Source organism: Carcharhinus amblyrhynchos, chromosome 2, assembly GCF_965287045.1.
Source record: "Carcharhinus amblyrhynchos chromosome 2, sCarAmb.v2.hapA, whole genome shotgun sequence".
Taxonomy (NCBI): Eukaryota; Metazoa; Chordata; class Chondrichthyes; order Carcharhiniformes; family Carcharhinidae; genus Carcharhinus; species Carcharhinus amblyrhynchos.
In genome coordinates, this window is record NC_137325.1 from 35,422,299 (window position 1) to 35,439,709 (window position 17,411).

Sequence of the window (17,411 nt, forward strand, 5' to 3'; positions counted from 1 at the left end):
ATTTCCAAAAACAATATTTCCACCCATATTTGAATCAATTGTCCCTGTTCAAGAATATCTTTCTGCTTGTTGACTTTGTCAAGAAGGGTCAATTTCTATATAAAAGCTCCAAATGTGCAACATTGCAGTACCATTGACTGCTTGTGTAACATCAAATTCTGGATTAAGTGTGAATATGCAGACCACATGATTAAGCCTGTTCTGCTTGCACCAACGTTAAGGTGGAGATGACAGCAACTCCCTTCAACTGCTTGCTACTACTTCAGCCTGAGACTGGAGGTGCACAATCTTGCTGTTCTAATTAACAAAAAAGCTGAAGTTTCCACCTCATATTGGATCCATCGCTAATATCGTGGACTTTTGCTGTCCAGTTACAATCCATATCACTCCGTCACCTTTGTAGATTTCATTTACACCCATTGTCATCTTAACTCTCAATTTCCTGGCCATTCCACTCATTGATTCCACTGCGTCCATGTCTGCAAACTGCAGTTATTCCAGAACTCTTCAGTCCAAGTTAATTCCTCCCCCCCCTCCAACACACACACACGCACACACTTATTTACCTCCATCTTTGCCTAGCTTTAGATGCTCCAGCAAATTGAAGACCTTTCTCCTTGTTTTAGAAGTGAAGATCTGAAATCAGAAGAATGAAGCATTCATCCTGGTGTGTGACTACTGTATTGGTTAGAATGTGGGGACTTTGGAAAGGAAGGAGGACATATACATTGATACCAGGGGTTGGACACTTGAGCTGCAACTGGGAATGTCTATGCTGGAAAGAAGAATGGTCAATTTAATACCACTTCTTAAGTTTTAAATTCTAAGCTCCAAAATACTATTTAGCATAAATGAAACTGTGTAACTGGGGCACAAAATTGAGCTCAGAAGTGGGAAGGTGAATGGAATATTTAGAATTAACATCTCAAATAGGAGAGTGAATATTTGTAACAGACAGTCTCACGAATGCACATAATGTGACTAAATTCAAGAGAGTGCTGATTATTTTGGTAAAAGAAGTATTTTTAAGTTTTTTTTAAATTTTGGAAGCAATCAGACTGCAAGGGTTTCTTTTAGTTCTGTATGCTTCTCTGTAACTGCCTTGCCTAAGTCTACGGATCTCATCTCACTGCTTCTTTGTTCATGGATTGGTTCATTCCCTTCTGTTTTGCCCATCATAAGCAGTTCTTCAGTCACTAGTACACCTTCCCTTTGACAATCTTTTCAAAAGCTCCTTAACCTTGCTACCTCTCTCTTTACCTTCAAAAGTCACTAAATGTTCTACCATGCCATTGATCTACAGAAAATCTTAAATTTTCTTCCATTCGGTGCCCCCGCTCTTTAGCAGTAAGCACTCTGGGACTTTTATTACAAGATATATACATATAGGCAAAATGTTTCTTTATGCTGTCTTCAAATTCTGTACTGTACACATTGTATTTCTTCTGAGTTCACTGCTGATTAGGAAGAAAAGGAAAAAAATCACATTTGTGTACTGCCTGTTATGTGTAGGACATCCCAAGACAAATGAAAGTAACTTCGAAGTGGTGGTTGGTGTAGCCTAGTCAAGAAATGTGGCAGATAATTTGAGTGTAGCAACGTCCAACAAACAGTAGTCAGATACATAACCAGATAATCTGCTTTAGTTTAGTTGATTGAGTGATGAATGTTGATCAGCTCCCAAAGAACTCTGCTGTCCTTATTGAAAACGTGACATGGAATCTTGTACGATCATCTGCGAGGGCAGACAGGTCCTTGTTTTAATGTCTGATCCAAAATGTGGCAAATCTGAGAGTGCAGCCCTCCCTCAGTACCACATTGAGAAGGTATGTAGTGATGGTTACCCTTTTTTTAAAAACCACTGTAGCTTATGTGGTGAAGGTGCTCCCTCAATGTTGAGAGTTCTAGGATTTTGATCCAGCCACAATAAACAGTGGTAACAGTGATAAATGCTGAAACTGGGGAGGTGTGTGACTCAGACCTGGCACTTGCTCGAGATGGTGGATTTCAGAGGTGTTAACAATTGGTAGGCCAATCAGTGATGTTTCAGAGTGGCTTACCTGTCTGGTTTTTGTCAGGCTCTGGGAAACCACAATATTGGATGGCGACTGTTATACTTGTGTGGATCTCTGAATTGATATATACTTTTTCATGTACAGGGACGATCTGTGTCACTGACGACATTTTATCGGACAGCTAGAAACATGATGAATATGTGCTTTAGTAAGGAACCAACAGCAGCTGAAGTGGAGGTAGGAGTCTGAAGCTGTGCACACAACTTTTTAACACATCACCATGTTAACACTGTATGCTTAAATATGTTATTAGGAATTTGGTAACAAATCTGGAAAGGGTAGACCAATGGGAGGAATGCAGATTCTTCTGTTGGTGTTGTATATGAATGTTTTGCATACAAGATTTCAGCATTAGCTGACCCCAATAGGAGCTGGAAAGTATGTGGTTATGGGTGGTAGGAGGAAAAATCTGACCGTAGGTATAATTGGATATGCCAGTGATGTGAAAGTAGGAGGCATGTGTCCTCCGTAGGTTGGAGAGAAATTGCTAACAGGAAAACTAAAATAGATCTAGGAGGGTAGGGATGCATTTATCCTGTAAATTTAATGGCTGTGCAAAGAAATTTCTGACTGATGAGTAAGTTTTGAGACTTTGGAAATCTCTTCTTCAAAAGATGGTTGAAGCAGTGTCTTTATCGATCTTTAAGGCAGATGTAAATAGATTCTTGATAAGCAAGGGGTGAAAGATTATTGGGGATTGGCAGGAATGTGAAGTTGAGGTTAAAATGAGATCAGCCACAGTCTTATTGAATGGTGGGGCAGGCTGCTGTGGCAGAGTGGCTTGCTCCTGCTCTGAATTCATGTGGTCATATATATGTTAGCATGATAGCATAATCCACTGCTGTGCCAAAGCTAATTTATCAAGTTCCCAGTGATTGGGCAGTTGTTAAATCTATTTGCATATTAGAGCAATAGTTCTCATTTCAGACTAATAATTGTAAGGTAAATTAATTCTTGGTTTACTTGTTAGTTGCAACAGCATGAGTTGGTAATAAATACAGTGGTATATTGTTTAAATACCAGAGGTCGGGCTGAATCTGTGGAGTGCCTGATCCAGCAATGAAGATTCTGGTTGTGGTGTCATTATGGTGCAGAGAAGGTCAACAATCTATAAACTTTGAAAATATAATCGCCCACTGTTGACATATCTCAAAAGGAATCATATCGAGTACATAAATTGGTTAAATCCAAAATTTTATTTTCATTTATACAAGTAAAGTGGGACAGTGATGGACAAATAACAGGAAATATTTGTTATATACTAAGGAAGTAGCCAGTTGGATAGAGTTGTCAGGAGGATGGTTACGGTCGGGACTCTGAATTAATTCTAGAAAGATCTTTGTTGCATTAGGAATGCTATTGGGGTCAGTATGATAGAAGGATGATGTGCAGGACCTTTTGTGACCTGTCAGGAATGTTGTCATTTGGCAACAAATGAAGGATGATTTAACCCACAAAACCATGTCTAAAAAAGTGACAGTTCTTGGTTTTTCTATCTTTGAAAATTGTTTTTGAGTTATTCTAAGATACTATTACTATTTTAGTATGCATGCATGCGTGTTACTGTTTTTATTGGATCAGACAGCAATTGTGTATTTTTTAATATTGATATGAATTCATATTAAAATAAGTGTCTTGTCTTGGAACACAGGTGTAGAAATTGGGCCATTTTGGCCTTCTGTTTTTATCTTGTCCCACAATATGATATCATTTTCTGATGAACAGTTGTATAAAGCTCAAGAAAACTCTGAGGAAATTCTCTATTTTGTTTGCATACTGCCAGTTTTCTTGAGAAACCCAAGTATACACTTAAATTTCCACATGATGTGTAGTCTACTGTAGAAGTTGTGTTCCTATACTCAATGAATTGCTGTAATGCAAAATCCATAGTTGTGTATATTTCCAAATTTTTTGGGTCCTGCTGTACAATGGACTAACCTTAATGATGGGGGAGAGAAAGAATCTTCAAAGACTTTACCATTGCAATTTTGAGCTGGTAGGAGCTTCATAGGAGATTGACTTTGACTTTGGAGGAAAACAGAATTTGGAAGTGGACACTCCTTATGCATTGTTTGCTTTTTCTTTGCATTGCTGAACTTACTATTCAGGACTGTGATTTTTCAGTTTTGGTGTTGTATGATGGCTAGCAACACATTAACTTTCCTTATCTTTTCATTCCAACAACAGCAAGAATACTGGAGGGCTGTGGAGCAGAAAGATTCCCATGTAGCAGTGCATTCTGGGAAAGTAGATACAAAAGCACATGGGAGTGGGTTCCCTGTTGGGAAATCTGAACCTTTTTCAAGGTAATACCTCATTTCTAATGTAATCTGCTATTTTCGTCACATGTAACTCTTCTAGCTTGTCCATTATGAGAGCTTCAACAGCCCAATTTTTCTTTGCTAGGATTATTTTTTAACTTAAGGCAGAGTGAAGGGATGTTTCTTAGATAATAGATTTTCACATGTTTATTCTTTTTACAACAGGCATGGATGGAACCTTACAGTCCTTCCTAATAATTCAGGGTCCATCCTGCGACACTTTGGTGCTTTGTCAGGTAAGAAGTGAGAATGTTTTTGAGTGAAGTGGATGATGCAGGGAAAGAATGGTTTTGAGATTGGATACTATTTTGTAATGGGCCTTTCTCAAATCTTTCAGCAAGGTTATTGTTTGATAGGAGTAGACATGGTGAGGTAAGAGGGTATTGAATCTACAAATAAAGTTTAGGCTAGGTTCCAGGAAGCATTTAGTTGACAAATAACTCTGGAAACAGACCTCCATTTTGTTTTGTGAGTCTGGGGCTTGCCACAATCCTTGAACTTTGATTCTGTCAACAGTCAAAGTGGGTAATTAGTTTATGACGCAGTATAGGTAATTGCAGGTGACGGGGAGATGGTAGCACATTTCCCATTTTTTTGTAACCTGCACAGTGGTAGTGCAGAATAGACAATTGACCCAGAGGTCCAAGCTGATGCTTTGGGGACATTGGTTCAGACATGCATTCCACTCTGGCAGCTGGTAGAATTCAATTAATAAAATCTGGAATTGAAAATGAATTTTGATAATCATGACCATGAGACTATCATTGTTGTAAAAGCCTATCTAGTTCACTAATGTTCTTTAGGGAAGAAAAGCTGCCTCCTTACCTGACCTGATCTACATGTGACTCTAAATCCACACAAATGTGGTTGATTCTTAACTGCCTTCTGAAATGCCCTAGGGAGCCACTCTGTTAAAGTACTGGGGATGGGCAACAAATGCTGACCTTGTCAGTGACGTCCACATCCCATGAAAGAACAAAGAAAACTGCCATCTTCTAAAGTTGGATTGTCATAGGAAGTTTGAGAAGAATTCCCCACAATTTTATTCCCTGAAATTGTCCTCAGCTATTTTTCTCTTTCTTACTCCAGAGGTAATCTTGCCACAACTGGGAGGACAGTTTGTGATGCATATGTCTTCCATAGAGATGGAGTGAGCTTGATGGTCAGTTCTGGCCTTTTTGTATTTTTGCCAGACTAAATTATAATGGATTAACAATACTGACCTTGGAGAACTGTGGCCACTGTTTCATGCACAAAAGCATATTTTGGGTTGCTGAAGAAAATGTTAATCTGTATGTCCTGGTTATGCTGCAATTTATTTTCTTTCATTTTGTTTAGGAGTGACGATTCCTTGGCTAAATATTGGCATGGTTTTCACTACCTCATGCTGGTCACGAGACCAAAACCACCTTCCATACATTGACTACTTACACACTGGTGCTGATTGCATTTGGTAAGTGCCTGTCCTGGGGAGGGGAGGCTCTCCCTTGGTAGCCCCACTTTCAGCAGAGCAGGTTTGGATCTGTAACTAGCTCTGGATTTGGATTCAGCTTACCAACTTATTCTGTCACCCAACACACACACAGATCAATTTCTAGTTCAGATGCATTATTTCAATGTTGCATTGTGGGGTGCCAACTTGGGGAAGTATATGGAGTTGTGATTTGAATTTTCATGCCAGAGAACTGATTCAAAATAAATCCGTTGTTCCAAACGGTGCATGTCTTTCTTTTTTTTTTGAAAATTAGGTTTCCCTCAGTTGAATTCACCTGCCCAATATATACTTGCTTTCATCCCAGTTAGCTGTTGATCTGGATTCTACCTGAATCCACTGCCTCAGTGTAAATGAAGCTTCTTGTGGCTGGTCCTCACTGGTCAGTGTTTGGTCATCAAGTGACTTTATTGTTGAGGATAATAGTTTTTTTTAATTCTTCCACCAGATTGAACTGAAGACCTGCTTCACTGACACAGAAGTGAGTTAAACCTTTTGTCCATATCCTTAAATTACCTTTAAAATTGCATTAATCAAATGACCAGTTAGCCAGCATGGACAGAACTTAGCAAATCTGTGTCAGACAGGCAGAGTGTTCAGCATTTAAAGGGTGGGTTTAAACTACATGCAGCTTGCTATTCGCTTAAAACATGAACTTGGTTTCCTGTCATCTCCATACCTGCCCCTCCCCCATTTCAGTTTTTTAGCACTGTTTTTAAATGTCTTTTTTTTTGCAAACTGCTTGTGTGGCTCACTGGAGTTGACACCGTTTTGTCTTAATTCAGTGCATCTTGAGATGCATATGGGTGGACAGAGGCTTCCTGGTCAGACCTGATGCCATAATCGAAGGGTCCGATAAAGCTCAATGCTGCGGAGGTTTGCGGATTTGAGTCTTGTGCCATCCTAGTGAGATGCAAAGCAGCAAACCCAGGTATATATATAAATCCTTGAAACAAGATTGAAATGTAATTTATTTTCTTAAGCAAGTTCTTTAAGTTGAGATGCCCCTTAATGGTGCTCTTTCTAGTTTGAACAGCTTCAGTAACCTGCAAAACTGAATGGAAACATTCAAATTTTTATGAAAATATTATTGATTGCATGTTTGGCACAACCTCCATGAAAGCAAACTGCTCTCTGTCCTAGTATACTAGCCAACTTTAAAGAGGCAAACCCCCGAGAGTCAATCCAAGCAAATTATCTCAATATTGAGCACAATCCTGCAAGCTGAAATTAGTTCAGGAAGCACTGGTCATGTTGACTTCTTATCTGCTCTACTTGTTTGAAGACTATTGATGGGAACAATGAAGTCCTACGGACCACTACTTTGAAGATTGTCAAGCTTTCAGAAATGCAACCTGCACGCACCCAATGCACTTTGCAAGCCAGTTGACTTGGATGCTTCTGATTGAATTGTAAAATTAATACCTGATTATTCCAACAATTCTGCTTCTGTGAATGGCATGACAATTACATATGTTGCAATTTTTGTTGTGGGACAAGCCTTTTTTAATTGTTCCTCCATGCATGTACATAGACATCCTTTTTGTTTCACTGCCACCTCTGTGAGAGGTGGTACATTGCTACTAGGTGCAAACTCAGAACTTCAAAAAAAGTCAAAATAAGTCTGGGTTCTCTTGATAACCATGGAAAGTTGATGGATCTGTTCTGATTCTATTGGAGTGCTAATACAATAAAAATACTTCTTTTTAAAAAATAGCTTAAATTGTTCCCGTTCTTTCTAAACATATTTTAAAATGAATGGTAAGTCATGTCGTTGCAATACAAATGCACTGAGGAAAAAAAATTTAAGCCAGGCCAGATCAACCACACTCGTGTAATTTCTGTACAATGAGACATCTTTGCAGTTCATATGTATTTATATTAACAAACCCTTAGTTCAGGAGAAATTACAACCCCCTGTGTCTCTTGCCTAGGGCTTTAAATCTATGTGCCCCCTCTGCCCAAAGTCCTGGTACCATCAGCTAATTGGACAGCTTTTTGTCAAACTTCTCTAAACCTGCCATAGTCCTGTACACACACTCAGTTCTCTCCTTAATCTCTTTTGCTCTGTGAAAGGAGAGAGATTCTAGCTTCTCCAACCCTATCTTGAACCTAAAACCATTCATCCCAGGAACCATTCTGGTCAATTTGAGGTAGAAAGGGGTGTAGTGGTAATGTCACTGAAATGATAACCCAGAGGCCCAGGCTAATGCTTTGGGGACATGGATTCAAATCCCACCACAGCAGCTGGTGAACTTTAAATTCAATCAATAAATCTGTAATTAAAAGATATTGTAATGGAGGCCACGAGAATACAATTGTTGTCAAATCTATCTAGTTTGCTAACTTTCATGTTATTCTTATCTGGTCTGGCCAATGTTAGGGCTCTGGGCCCAAACCCCAAGGTATATTAAAACCAGCATAGGCCCTAACAGTTTTTCTATCTAGGCATAAATGTGAGGACAGGATGCTTTGTTCCAGGAGTAATTGTACTGACAAATTAGAATCTTTTATCAAAACCAGCTTTATTCATTATGTAGTTTTAGTATAACTCTCTAACAAAATGAAACAGCATAACTTTTAACAATTGAACAATAGTTTATCAAAATGAAAGGAAACAACTCTAATTTCTAACTTATCACTATTTCAGTTCCAAATAAATAAGTCGTCTTAGACTCAAATGCCATGTTAAATACAATTAGTAAATCCAGGCATTATTGCTATATATTCTTAACAGCCTTGAAGATTTTGATTTTCAGAGCAGCTTGCAGATTTCTGTCTTTAAAACAACCCTAGCCAGAAATTGAACAGAAGTTGTTTTTCTCTCTGCTGCATACCTAGTTCCCCCCATTAACCACATTATCACATGACCTAAACAAAAACCCCAGCTTCCATTCCTTTGATCAAAAAAACTCCAGGAGACCTTTACTTTTATAAACAAGAGCCCCATCTCTTAAGTATGTACCCTATGACAAAAGTAGTAATTTTCCTGTTTCCCAACATACGAACTGCGTGTTTTCCAGAAACACCAGCTGTGGAAAAAACAACTCTAAAATATTCTCCTTAAATATATCAGTAGTACAGTATCATCACACCAACATGTGATTTCAGACCCACAGCAATGTGGCTGACTCCTAGATGGCTTAACAATTTATTCAATTATATCAAACTGCTAAAAGGACTAAAATCTGATGGATCACCCAGACTTGAATTGAGCACTGGAAATGACAGCTTCACACTCAGACCTGTTGACCTGCAAAGTCCTTCTCACTAACATCTGGGAGCTCGTGCTAAAATTGGGAGAACTGTGTTAAATAAATTCCTGACATTGTCAGGTACGATTCTGAGATTATGACCATGTCCCAGATGCCGCAATCACCATTCCTGAGGTGGCAGCACAGTGGTATCCAGGCGAGAGAGAGTTGCTCTGGGAGTCATCAGTTTTGACTCTGGATCCCATGAAATTTCCTGTTGATTATCACCAACCATCCCCCATAGCTGATGAATCAGTCCTCCTCCATGTTGAAAAGCACTTGGGGCACAGAATGTACTCTGGGTGGGAAACTTCAATGTCCACCACCAAGAGTGACTCAGTAACACCACTACTGACTGAGTTGACCAAGTTCTAAAGGACATAGTTGCTTATCTGGATCTTCAGAGGTGGTGGTGAGGGAACCAACAAGTGGGGCAAAACTGTATGATCTTGTCCTCACCTATCTATCTGTTGCAGTGGTGATAGTAGTGACAACTGCACAGTCCTTGTGAAGATAAAGTCTCATCTTCACATTGCAGTTACCTTCTGTTATGTTGTATGGCACCACACTGTGCTAAATGGGATAAATTTCAAACAGATACAGCAACTCAAAACTGGGAATCTGTTGTGGGCCGTTAGCAGCAGCAGAATATTGTATACAGTTTGGGGGAGTAAGAGGCAGTGGCCCTGAGTAACATTTTCTGTTGGAGAGTCGGTGCAGACTCAGGCTGAGTGGCTTCCTACTGCACTGTATAATTCTGATTAATTAGGCCACAATCAAAGAGTCAGCATAAATTTCCTCATTTTGTACTCAGCAATTCTATTTATGAAGCCCAATAACTATGTATACTTTGCGAACTAGTCTTTTATTACACCTGTCACCTTTCAAGGATCTGTACACGTGAACTTTCTTCTCTGCACACTTTTTAAAATGGTGCAAGTTAGTCTATATTGCCTCTCCCTTCTGCATCACCCCTCACTTCTCTGTATTGTAGTCGATTGATATTATTTTCACTATTTGGAACTGTCGAGTTTGGTGCTATCAGCAAATTTTGTCATTTTACTCTCTATTCCAATATTCACATTATACATATATGCCACAAAAAGCAGTGATCCAGCATGGAGCTTTGAGAAACACCATTTCTACCACCTGCCAGTCTGAAAAAGAATCATTTACCATGACTCACTACTGGCCATTTGGATCAAGTGACTTATCCATTCTAAGCATAATAAGCCTTTTCAGTATGTCCTGCTGATTAATTCTCAACCCATCTATTACCTCTAGTATCTGTTTCTACTGATGTTGTAGCTAAAACCAACTGTGTTCTTGTCCAACATTAATTAGCAATCAGAAGTGAGAGCCCTGTTTGACTCTTATTCCCCCCATCCCTTTATCGATCCAAGGCCAGTGTGCGCTTCCTGCAGATCAGGGGTTGAACTTAGGCCCTCCTTGGCTCAATTACACACGAACTGAGATAATCTGGTAGTGAATTTTTAACAACATACTCCAGCTGCAGTCCAATAAAAGGGGCAAGTTACTCCAGAATGAATCTAAGCAAAGAAACATATATTTTAACTCTTGGCAATGCAGTGAAGGCTGTAATCATAGCCTGGAGACCATACTTCCGCAGAGAATGTTCTTAAATTGTAATCGTGATGGTGAGTATTACCCCATGGAAATGTGGGCAAAGGTCATTGGTGGTCTGTCTTCTGATGCATTCTATAAGTATATAAAGTAGCTATTTAACAAGTCTGTGTTAAGAATATAAGCTTCTTTGGCTGTTAAAAAAGACTGTGTGTGTGTTGGGGGGGGAAAGCAAGGATAAAAGTCAAGCTGTGAGACAATTCCTGTATACAATTGGGAGACGTCTTTTTGGGAACTCTGGGCTAGTTGTTATTTGTTGGATGCCTCTATAAACTTTTCCACAGGTTACATAGGTGCAATGGGACTGCTGATGAGCTACTCTGGAAAAAGTAATCCCTGTACCATCACAAGCTACAGTCCAGATTAGGAAGTGGTACCATTTATGTCCTGTCGCCTACAAGTTTCGGACTGTGACATTTTCAGCTATCTTCCTTTCTCCAGGTATTGTATTCCTGCTGAGGAGAAAAGCAAACTTGATGAAGTGGTGCATACCCTGCTGCAAGCTAATGGCACGTCAGGGCTGGACATGCTTGAAAGTAATATAATGGTAAGAACAAAACTGTGTACACTTGAGAATAAAATGGCTAGTGATGGAAACTCTTGTGTTTCAGACGTATTGGTATCAGCTAGCAATCGTTGATCCAGGTTCTTCCTTTTCCCAAATCTTTGCCACATTATTTGGGTGGCAAGAAGGGAACAGCAAGAAGGATTTTTTTCCTATGCCCTCCCCTTTTTTGTTGAAAACTAAGGAGAGTGAATTTGGCGACATCTGGAAGGTTGCATATATTGTTTTCAAGATGTAAGCCAAATAGAAAAAGGAGGGCAATGGGTGATAAAATAGGCATTAACTGCAAAATCATACGTTATTCCATTCTAAGACACACACAGACATTTGAGTAGTTGAAGTATATGGGCAGTTATCAATATAAAAACCTAAAGATTATTGTCAATGATACCACATGCCAGTGATACCACATGCCAATGAGATGCAAGCATTCTCTTGGACAGAAATGAAATTGTGATGGCATAATGTGCTAGAGTCACACATTTAGATATTGACACTATAATTATAATGGGCAGCACAGTGGCACAATTTTACAGTGGTTAGCACTGCTGCCTCACAGCGCCAGGGATATGGGTTCAATTCCGGTCTCTGGTCACTGTCTATGTGGAGTTTGCACATTGTCCCCCATGTCTGCATGTGTTTCCTCCTACAGTCCAAAGATGTGCAGGTTAGGTTGATTGGCCATGCTAAATTGACCCTAGTGTCAGGGGGATTAGCAGGATAAATATGTTATGGGGTTATGGGAATCTGGCCTGGGTGGGATTGTGGTTGGTGCAGACTCGATGGGCCAAATGGCCTCCTCCTGAACTGTTGGGATTCTATAACTGCCTTTCCTTCTAAATTTTTAAAATGAAACTCCATAATTGATGCTTAAGAATTTGCTATTTTTTCTATCATAAGCGAAATGTGCCATTGGCCATATCCATCATGGCTACATTGGACTTTTTTTTTCATGAAATGTGGCTAGTGCTGGCTAGACCAACATTTGTTGCCCATCCGTGATTGTGTTTAAGAAGGTGATAGTGGTGACCTGTCTTAGGGCATTTCAGGATTTTGATCCAATGGCAGTACAGGAACAGTGATATAGTTCGAAGTCAGATACTATGTGACTTGGTGGGGAAACATCTGGTAGTGTGTTTTTGTGCACCTGCTGTCCTTGTCCATCTCGATGGTGGAGGTCACAGTTTGGAAGGTGACTTTGATGCTGCATTGCTTCCTGTATAATGACATACATTGCTGCCAATGTGTGTGGTCACGATAGAGTGAATGTTTAAAATAGTGTCGATCTCCTGGGCAACTTTGTCCTGGATGGTGTTGAGCTTCCTGAGTGCTGTTGGAGCTTTACTTGTATACAGACAATACACTCTGGTTGTAGAGTTAAATATCAATTGGAAAACAGCAAGTGGCCCATCAAATTGACTCCATTCAGTTTTTTAAAAATTCTTTGTAATTTAGAAGATAAATTCGCATTGTGATTTCCCAATTTTTAGAAACACTTAAGTTGCTGCTTTTGCATATGGGGAAGAAAACAGGGCAGCTATTAGTATCTTTGTAACGGTCAATCCCACTTTGCAACACACTTTGACGATATCAGTCAACCCAAATTAGCTATATCTCTGGGAGTCATTAAAAGAAGGGCCCTAATGCATCATCATTCTAGTCACTTGCATTTCTGTGGCCTCTCTCTCCTGAGAGAATGCTACATTGTTAAAGATGCAAAAACAGAAAACGCTGTAAAATCTAAGCAGGTCTGACAGGATCTGTGGCGAGAGAGCAGAGCTAATGTTTTTAAGTCTGGATTAACCTTCAATAGAGCATCATCTTTAACATCTCATAAATGCGATGTTAAGCTGAATTCTTTCAACCTGCTAGTGTGGGATTAAAACGTTCCATGACACCATTTGAAGAGCAGGGGAGTTCTTTTGGTATTTTGGCTAGCATTTATCCATTAATCAAGACCACTAAAGTAGATTAACTTGCTATTTTATCTCTTGTTTCTGGGACCTTGTTATGTGCTAATTGGCTGTCTCATTTGCCTACATACCAATAATGACAGCATTCCAAAAGCCATTCATGACTGAGAAGCATTTTAGGATGTCCTGAGGGTGTGAAAAGTGCTATATGAATGTAAGCTGGCTCTGTTTTTTATTTTGTACTCATCAAGGTGATGTATGTTAGTGCTGGAGATTGGGATATTTTCATTTAGTTGTCCAATGTTTATATCAGGCACTCCCATGTAGGACGTAGCATGTTTAGATGCAAAATAAAACAGTAAACGATTAATTATATTTTCACTTCCTTTTCAATTGACCCCTTTACCTTTTGAGATATAGAAATCTCTGTTATCTCATTACCTCCTTATCTAAGTTCCAAATTGTTTTTAAAATGAGTCCCATTGTTCATGCAATCAACTTACAAACTGGACACTGTCCTACTTTCACAGGGCAGAAAAGATGATAATTTAGATTTGGTCCAGGATATGGATGCAGCATTACCTATATATCCTGACCTTGATGACTACTTTAATGGTATCAATTGCAAAATTGCCTGTTTTCTACTGTGCTGAAAAGTTACTAAGGATGTGTTAATGTCCTACAGTAAAACAGCATCTTCACAGGTTATCACAACCGCTTCCATTACTTCTATTGACAACAACTGTCAGTGCTTCTTGTGTAAAAACGTGATTCTGTTTGCAGGAAGTTTAGATCAAGGAAGGATTACACTCTTGATCCTCCTCTCTCCACATGTGCTCTCAATTTCTGACATGAGCGTAAAGCGGTTTGGTTGGCTCTTGACTATCTTGCAGAAGGAATATGCAACAAAGGCAAAAGGGCCAGGGCCAATTCTAACAACTAGGACTTTGTACTCAGCTATTTTTTTCTTGATCAATGTAACCTGGCAGTCATGAGGTGCATTCTGTAGAACTGTCAGTCCAGTGTATGATGGACTTGTATAATCTGGTTTCAGTAAACTTGGCATCTTGGAATTTGGGTCTGGTACCAATTTTGCAGAACAGGAGGTTTTTACAATTAGCCAGCTTGTATGCACCCATCCCAGTCATGATAGTCAGACAGTAGATTTAGAGAAAGGAGATTTCATCAGTTTATGAAGAACGTATTTATTAGCATATTGAACCTTGTCTTTTCAAGTCTTCAAAGTAAAATGAAAACAATTTTTTCATCGATACCAGAAACTTGGTGTTTTATTTATGGGGATATAATTACTAGCCCAGATCTTCAGATTGAATCAGACACAAACTTAGAGAGATTCACTACTGATGTGCAGTGGGACCCAGAAGAATTCCTGACCTGTGCACATGTGCGTTACCTGCCAAGTGTATGCTGCCCAGGCTCTCCGTGAATGTCTCTGATGTTAACCTGGCTGTGGCAGAGTCGGGTTAGAGGCCTTAAACTTGCCCAGAAATTTACTTAAGGATACTTGAGCTTTTAATCACAGGCATAGGACCTGGATTGAAAGTAATCAACAGTAGAAGCTGAATTGGGAAGGACTTAATATATTTAGAAGTAAACTTGCTGAACAATTAACACCTGGCTCTCTCCCTCCCCCTATCCGCACCCTAACCATATGCTCACCCACCCAGTACCCCACTTGTAAGCAGTCCTTGTTTACTGATAATTCCTCCTGTTATGAAATATAATCAATGCATTCAGAGCCAGAATGCATTTTGTCACTTATTTCATTCGATGCACTTTTTCATTTTGTGTTGAGACTTTTCCATGTTTACTTAAATTAAAGATTATATAAACTCAGGAAAACAATTAAAAGGCCTTGAAATGTTGAAAATAGTTATAAATGCTTCATAACTTTAAGAACCAGACCGTCGCACTGCAAGCCTGCTGGATCTTATGGGGTATTCCTCAAGGAACCATGGCCTTGGTGCTTCTGCACCTTATTACTAGCCCTTGTGGCTCCCTTTGTTGCATCCTTCAGCTAGGACAGGAAGACTAAACTAGGACTAAAGCTCCAGTGCAAAAAAGGTAAAGTTACATTTCTAAGTGCTGTGCCACTGACTGCTGTTCCATTGTTATTATAAATTCTGCTAAATCATGAAGCTCTTCAGATGTCTGAGAGATCTGTTGATTTACTCCTGTATGTATTTGAATGTTGAATAAACATTGAATACTAGTAAATATGCTCTATCAACTGCACAACCCTAAACCTCACATAGGTAGTCTTGGTGCATCCACCTTGCACCCTTCCAGTGGCAGCTAAATCCGTAGGCTGTTTGAGTGCCCAAATATGTGAGGAGTAAGGTATGACTGACTATAACGATAATGAAACAATGGTTTTCCTGTTCTTTGAATCCATACAATTTTATGAACTTTTACCTTTCTGCAACTCATTATTCTAGATTGAAAGTTTATTGCAGTACTGAGGGAGTACTGCCCTGTATGGACTACCTGCACTGTTAGAACTATTATCTTTTAATGAGGCATTTAAACCAAGACCTGCCTGCACATTCAGTTGAGATGAAGAATATTCTTAACAATATTGAAGGAAGAGCAGAGGGCTTCACCCAGTTCCTCGCCAACTATATTCTAAAAGCAGTTGATGATAGCAAAGTGTTTTGAACATTGAGGACATGAATGCTGCTATATAAATGCAAATCAGTTTTTTTCTGACCATGATCCCTATTAAAATTTTCTGTTTGATTTGTTTGACGTTCAGCTAGACAAAATCCTAGTATGTAAACTGATTAGTTTACCAGTGCTCTTTGGTGATAAACTACATGGTTTTAGCTGGCGAAACCTCAGCAGCATCCTCCTTCATATCTAGCAGTTCCTATGCTTTGTGAGCCTGCATCTGTTCTCTGGGCTTAGGCAAGGTGGTGTGTGTTGGCATGTGTAATCCTTATAATGTTTGTACACTCCATATTGAACAAACAAACTCTACTTGTATAGCTATTTCACGTTTTCTTAGGTGTAGTAATTGCTTCCTGTGTTACATCCAACTCCCAATGAAAGAGCTGAAGCAAATGTACATCCACATTCTGATATATTACAATATTACCCTATTTTAAATCTGTTTTCAACTACTTACAAGCCAGATCAAGTGTTTTGCCACCAACACAACACAAAAATTAAACCATGCCGATTAACCTTTTTGAGTACTTGCATGTTGTTAACTGCTAGAAATGATTTTAAAAAAACTTGTGCTTAATGAACACTTAATTCTGAAACTCTGCGTTTCAGAATACTTTCTTGAAAAATTTGCTGAATGACTCGTCTCTCCGCATTCTGTTGGTGAGCTAGGTCTGATGCACGTTGGGCATGATTGATTCAGACTTGGGATTACTTGAATCTGCAGCAGAGAATTAGCTCTGTTCTGAACTTCAGTCATGAACCATGATACCTTGGAAGCACTTCAACTGCGTGGAGACCCCACTTAAGGTGGTTTTTACTACTCAAATAGTGAAATGAGTGATTTTACACTAAATAGGCTACTTTATAATGCATTTTGCTTAAAAAAAAAGTACTAGAGATCAGAGTGCAACACCAAATCCGTTTTAACCCTGAAACATCAAAATTATGCATGTTTCTACATATTTCAGGCCTTGCAAGAGTACATGTGCATTATGTGTTGAACCTCTGTTAGCTGGTGCATGAAATTTAAATGGATTGTGGAAAACTGGCATACTTGTAAACTGGATTGAGTTATTTCACTTATTTCTCAGTTAACACTAGTATTTTTCTATAGTAAAAGACAGAGATGACTATAGGATAACATGCCTCTATTTAACTGTACTACTGTCCTTAACTGGTTAATTTTTGTCTTAGTAAGAAGTCGCACGACAGGTTAAAATCCAACTGGTTTAGTTGGTAGCAAAAGCTACTAGCTTTCAGAGCGTTGCTCTTTCGTCAGGTTAAAGACACCTGTGCTTAACTCTCTCCACTCACATTGTCTGTACCTTTAAGACTTGATTACCTGTAAAGACTTGCATTCCAACCATTACTTTGTAAATTGAGTCTTTATATGCCCCGTTTGTGAACAAAACTCCCACTTAACTGACGAACGAGCAGTGCTCCGAGAGCTAGTGGC

The 17,411-nt window shown here is 39.2% G+C and overlaps 1 protein-coding gene across 3 annotated transcripts in view; it reads left to right on the plus strand.

Moving 5' to 3' along the window:
• jarid2b (jumonji and AT-rich interaction domain containing 2b) overlaps positions 1 to 17,411 on the plus strand; it is a 457,810-nt gene that overhangs the window by 403,703 nt on the left and 36,696 nt on the right. For all 3 annotated transcript variants that reach the window (XM_080204352.1, XM_080204361.1, XM_080204370.1), the window contains exons 9-13: positions 2,160 to 2,252; positions 4,263 to 4,381; positions 4,562 to 4,632; positions 5,735 to 5,849; positions 11,228 to 11,333. In XM_080204352.1, the coding sequence (XP_080060478.1) occupies positions 2,160 to 2,252; positions 4,263 to 4,381; positions 4,562 to 4,632; positions 5,735 to 5,849; positions 11,228 to 11,333 (504 nt within the window). The remainder of the gene's footprint in view (positions 1 to 2,159; positions 2,253 to 4,262; positions 4,382 to 4,561; positions 4,633 to 5,734; positions 5,850 to 11,227; positions 11,334 to 17,411) is intronic.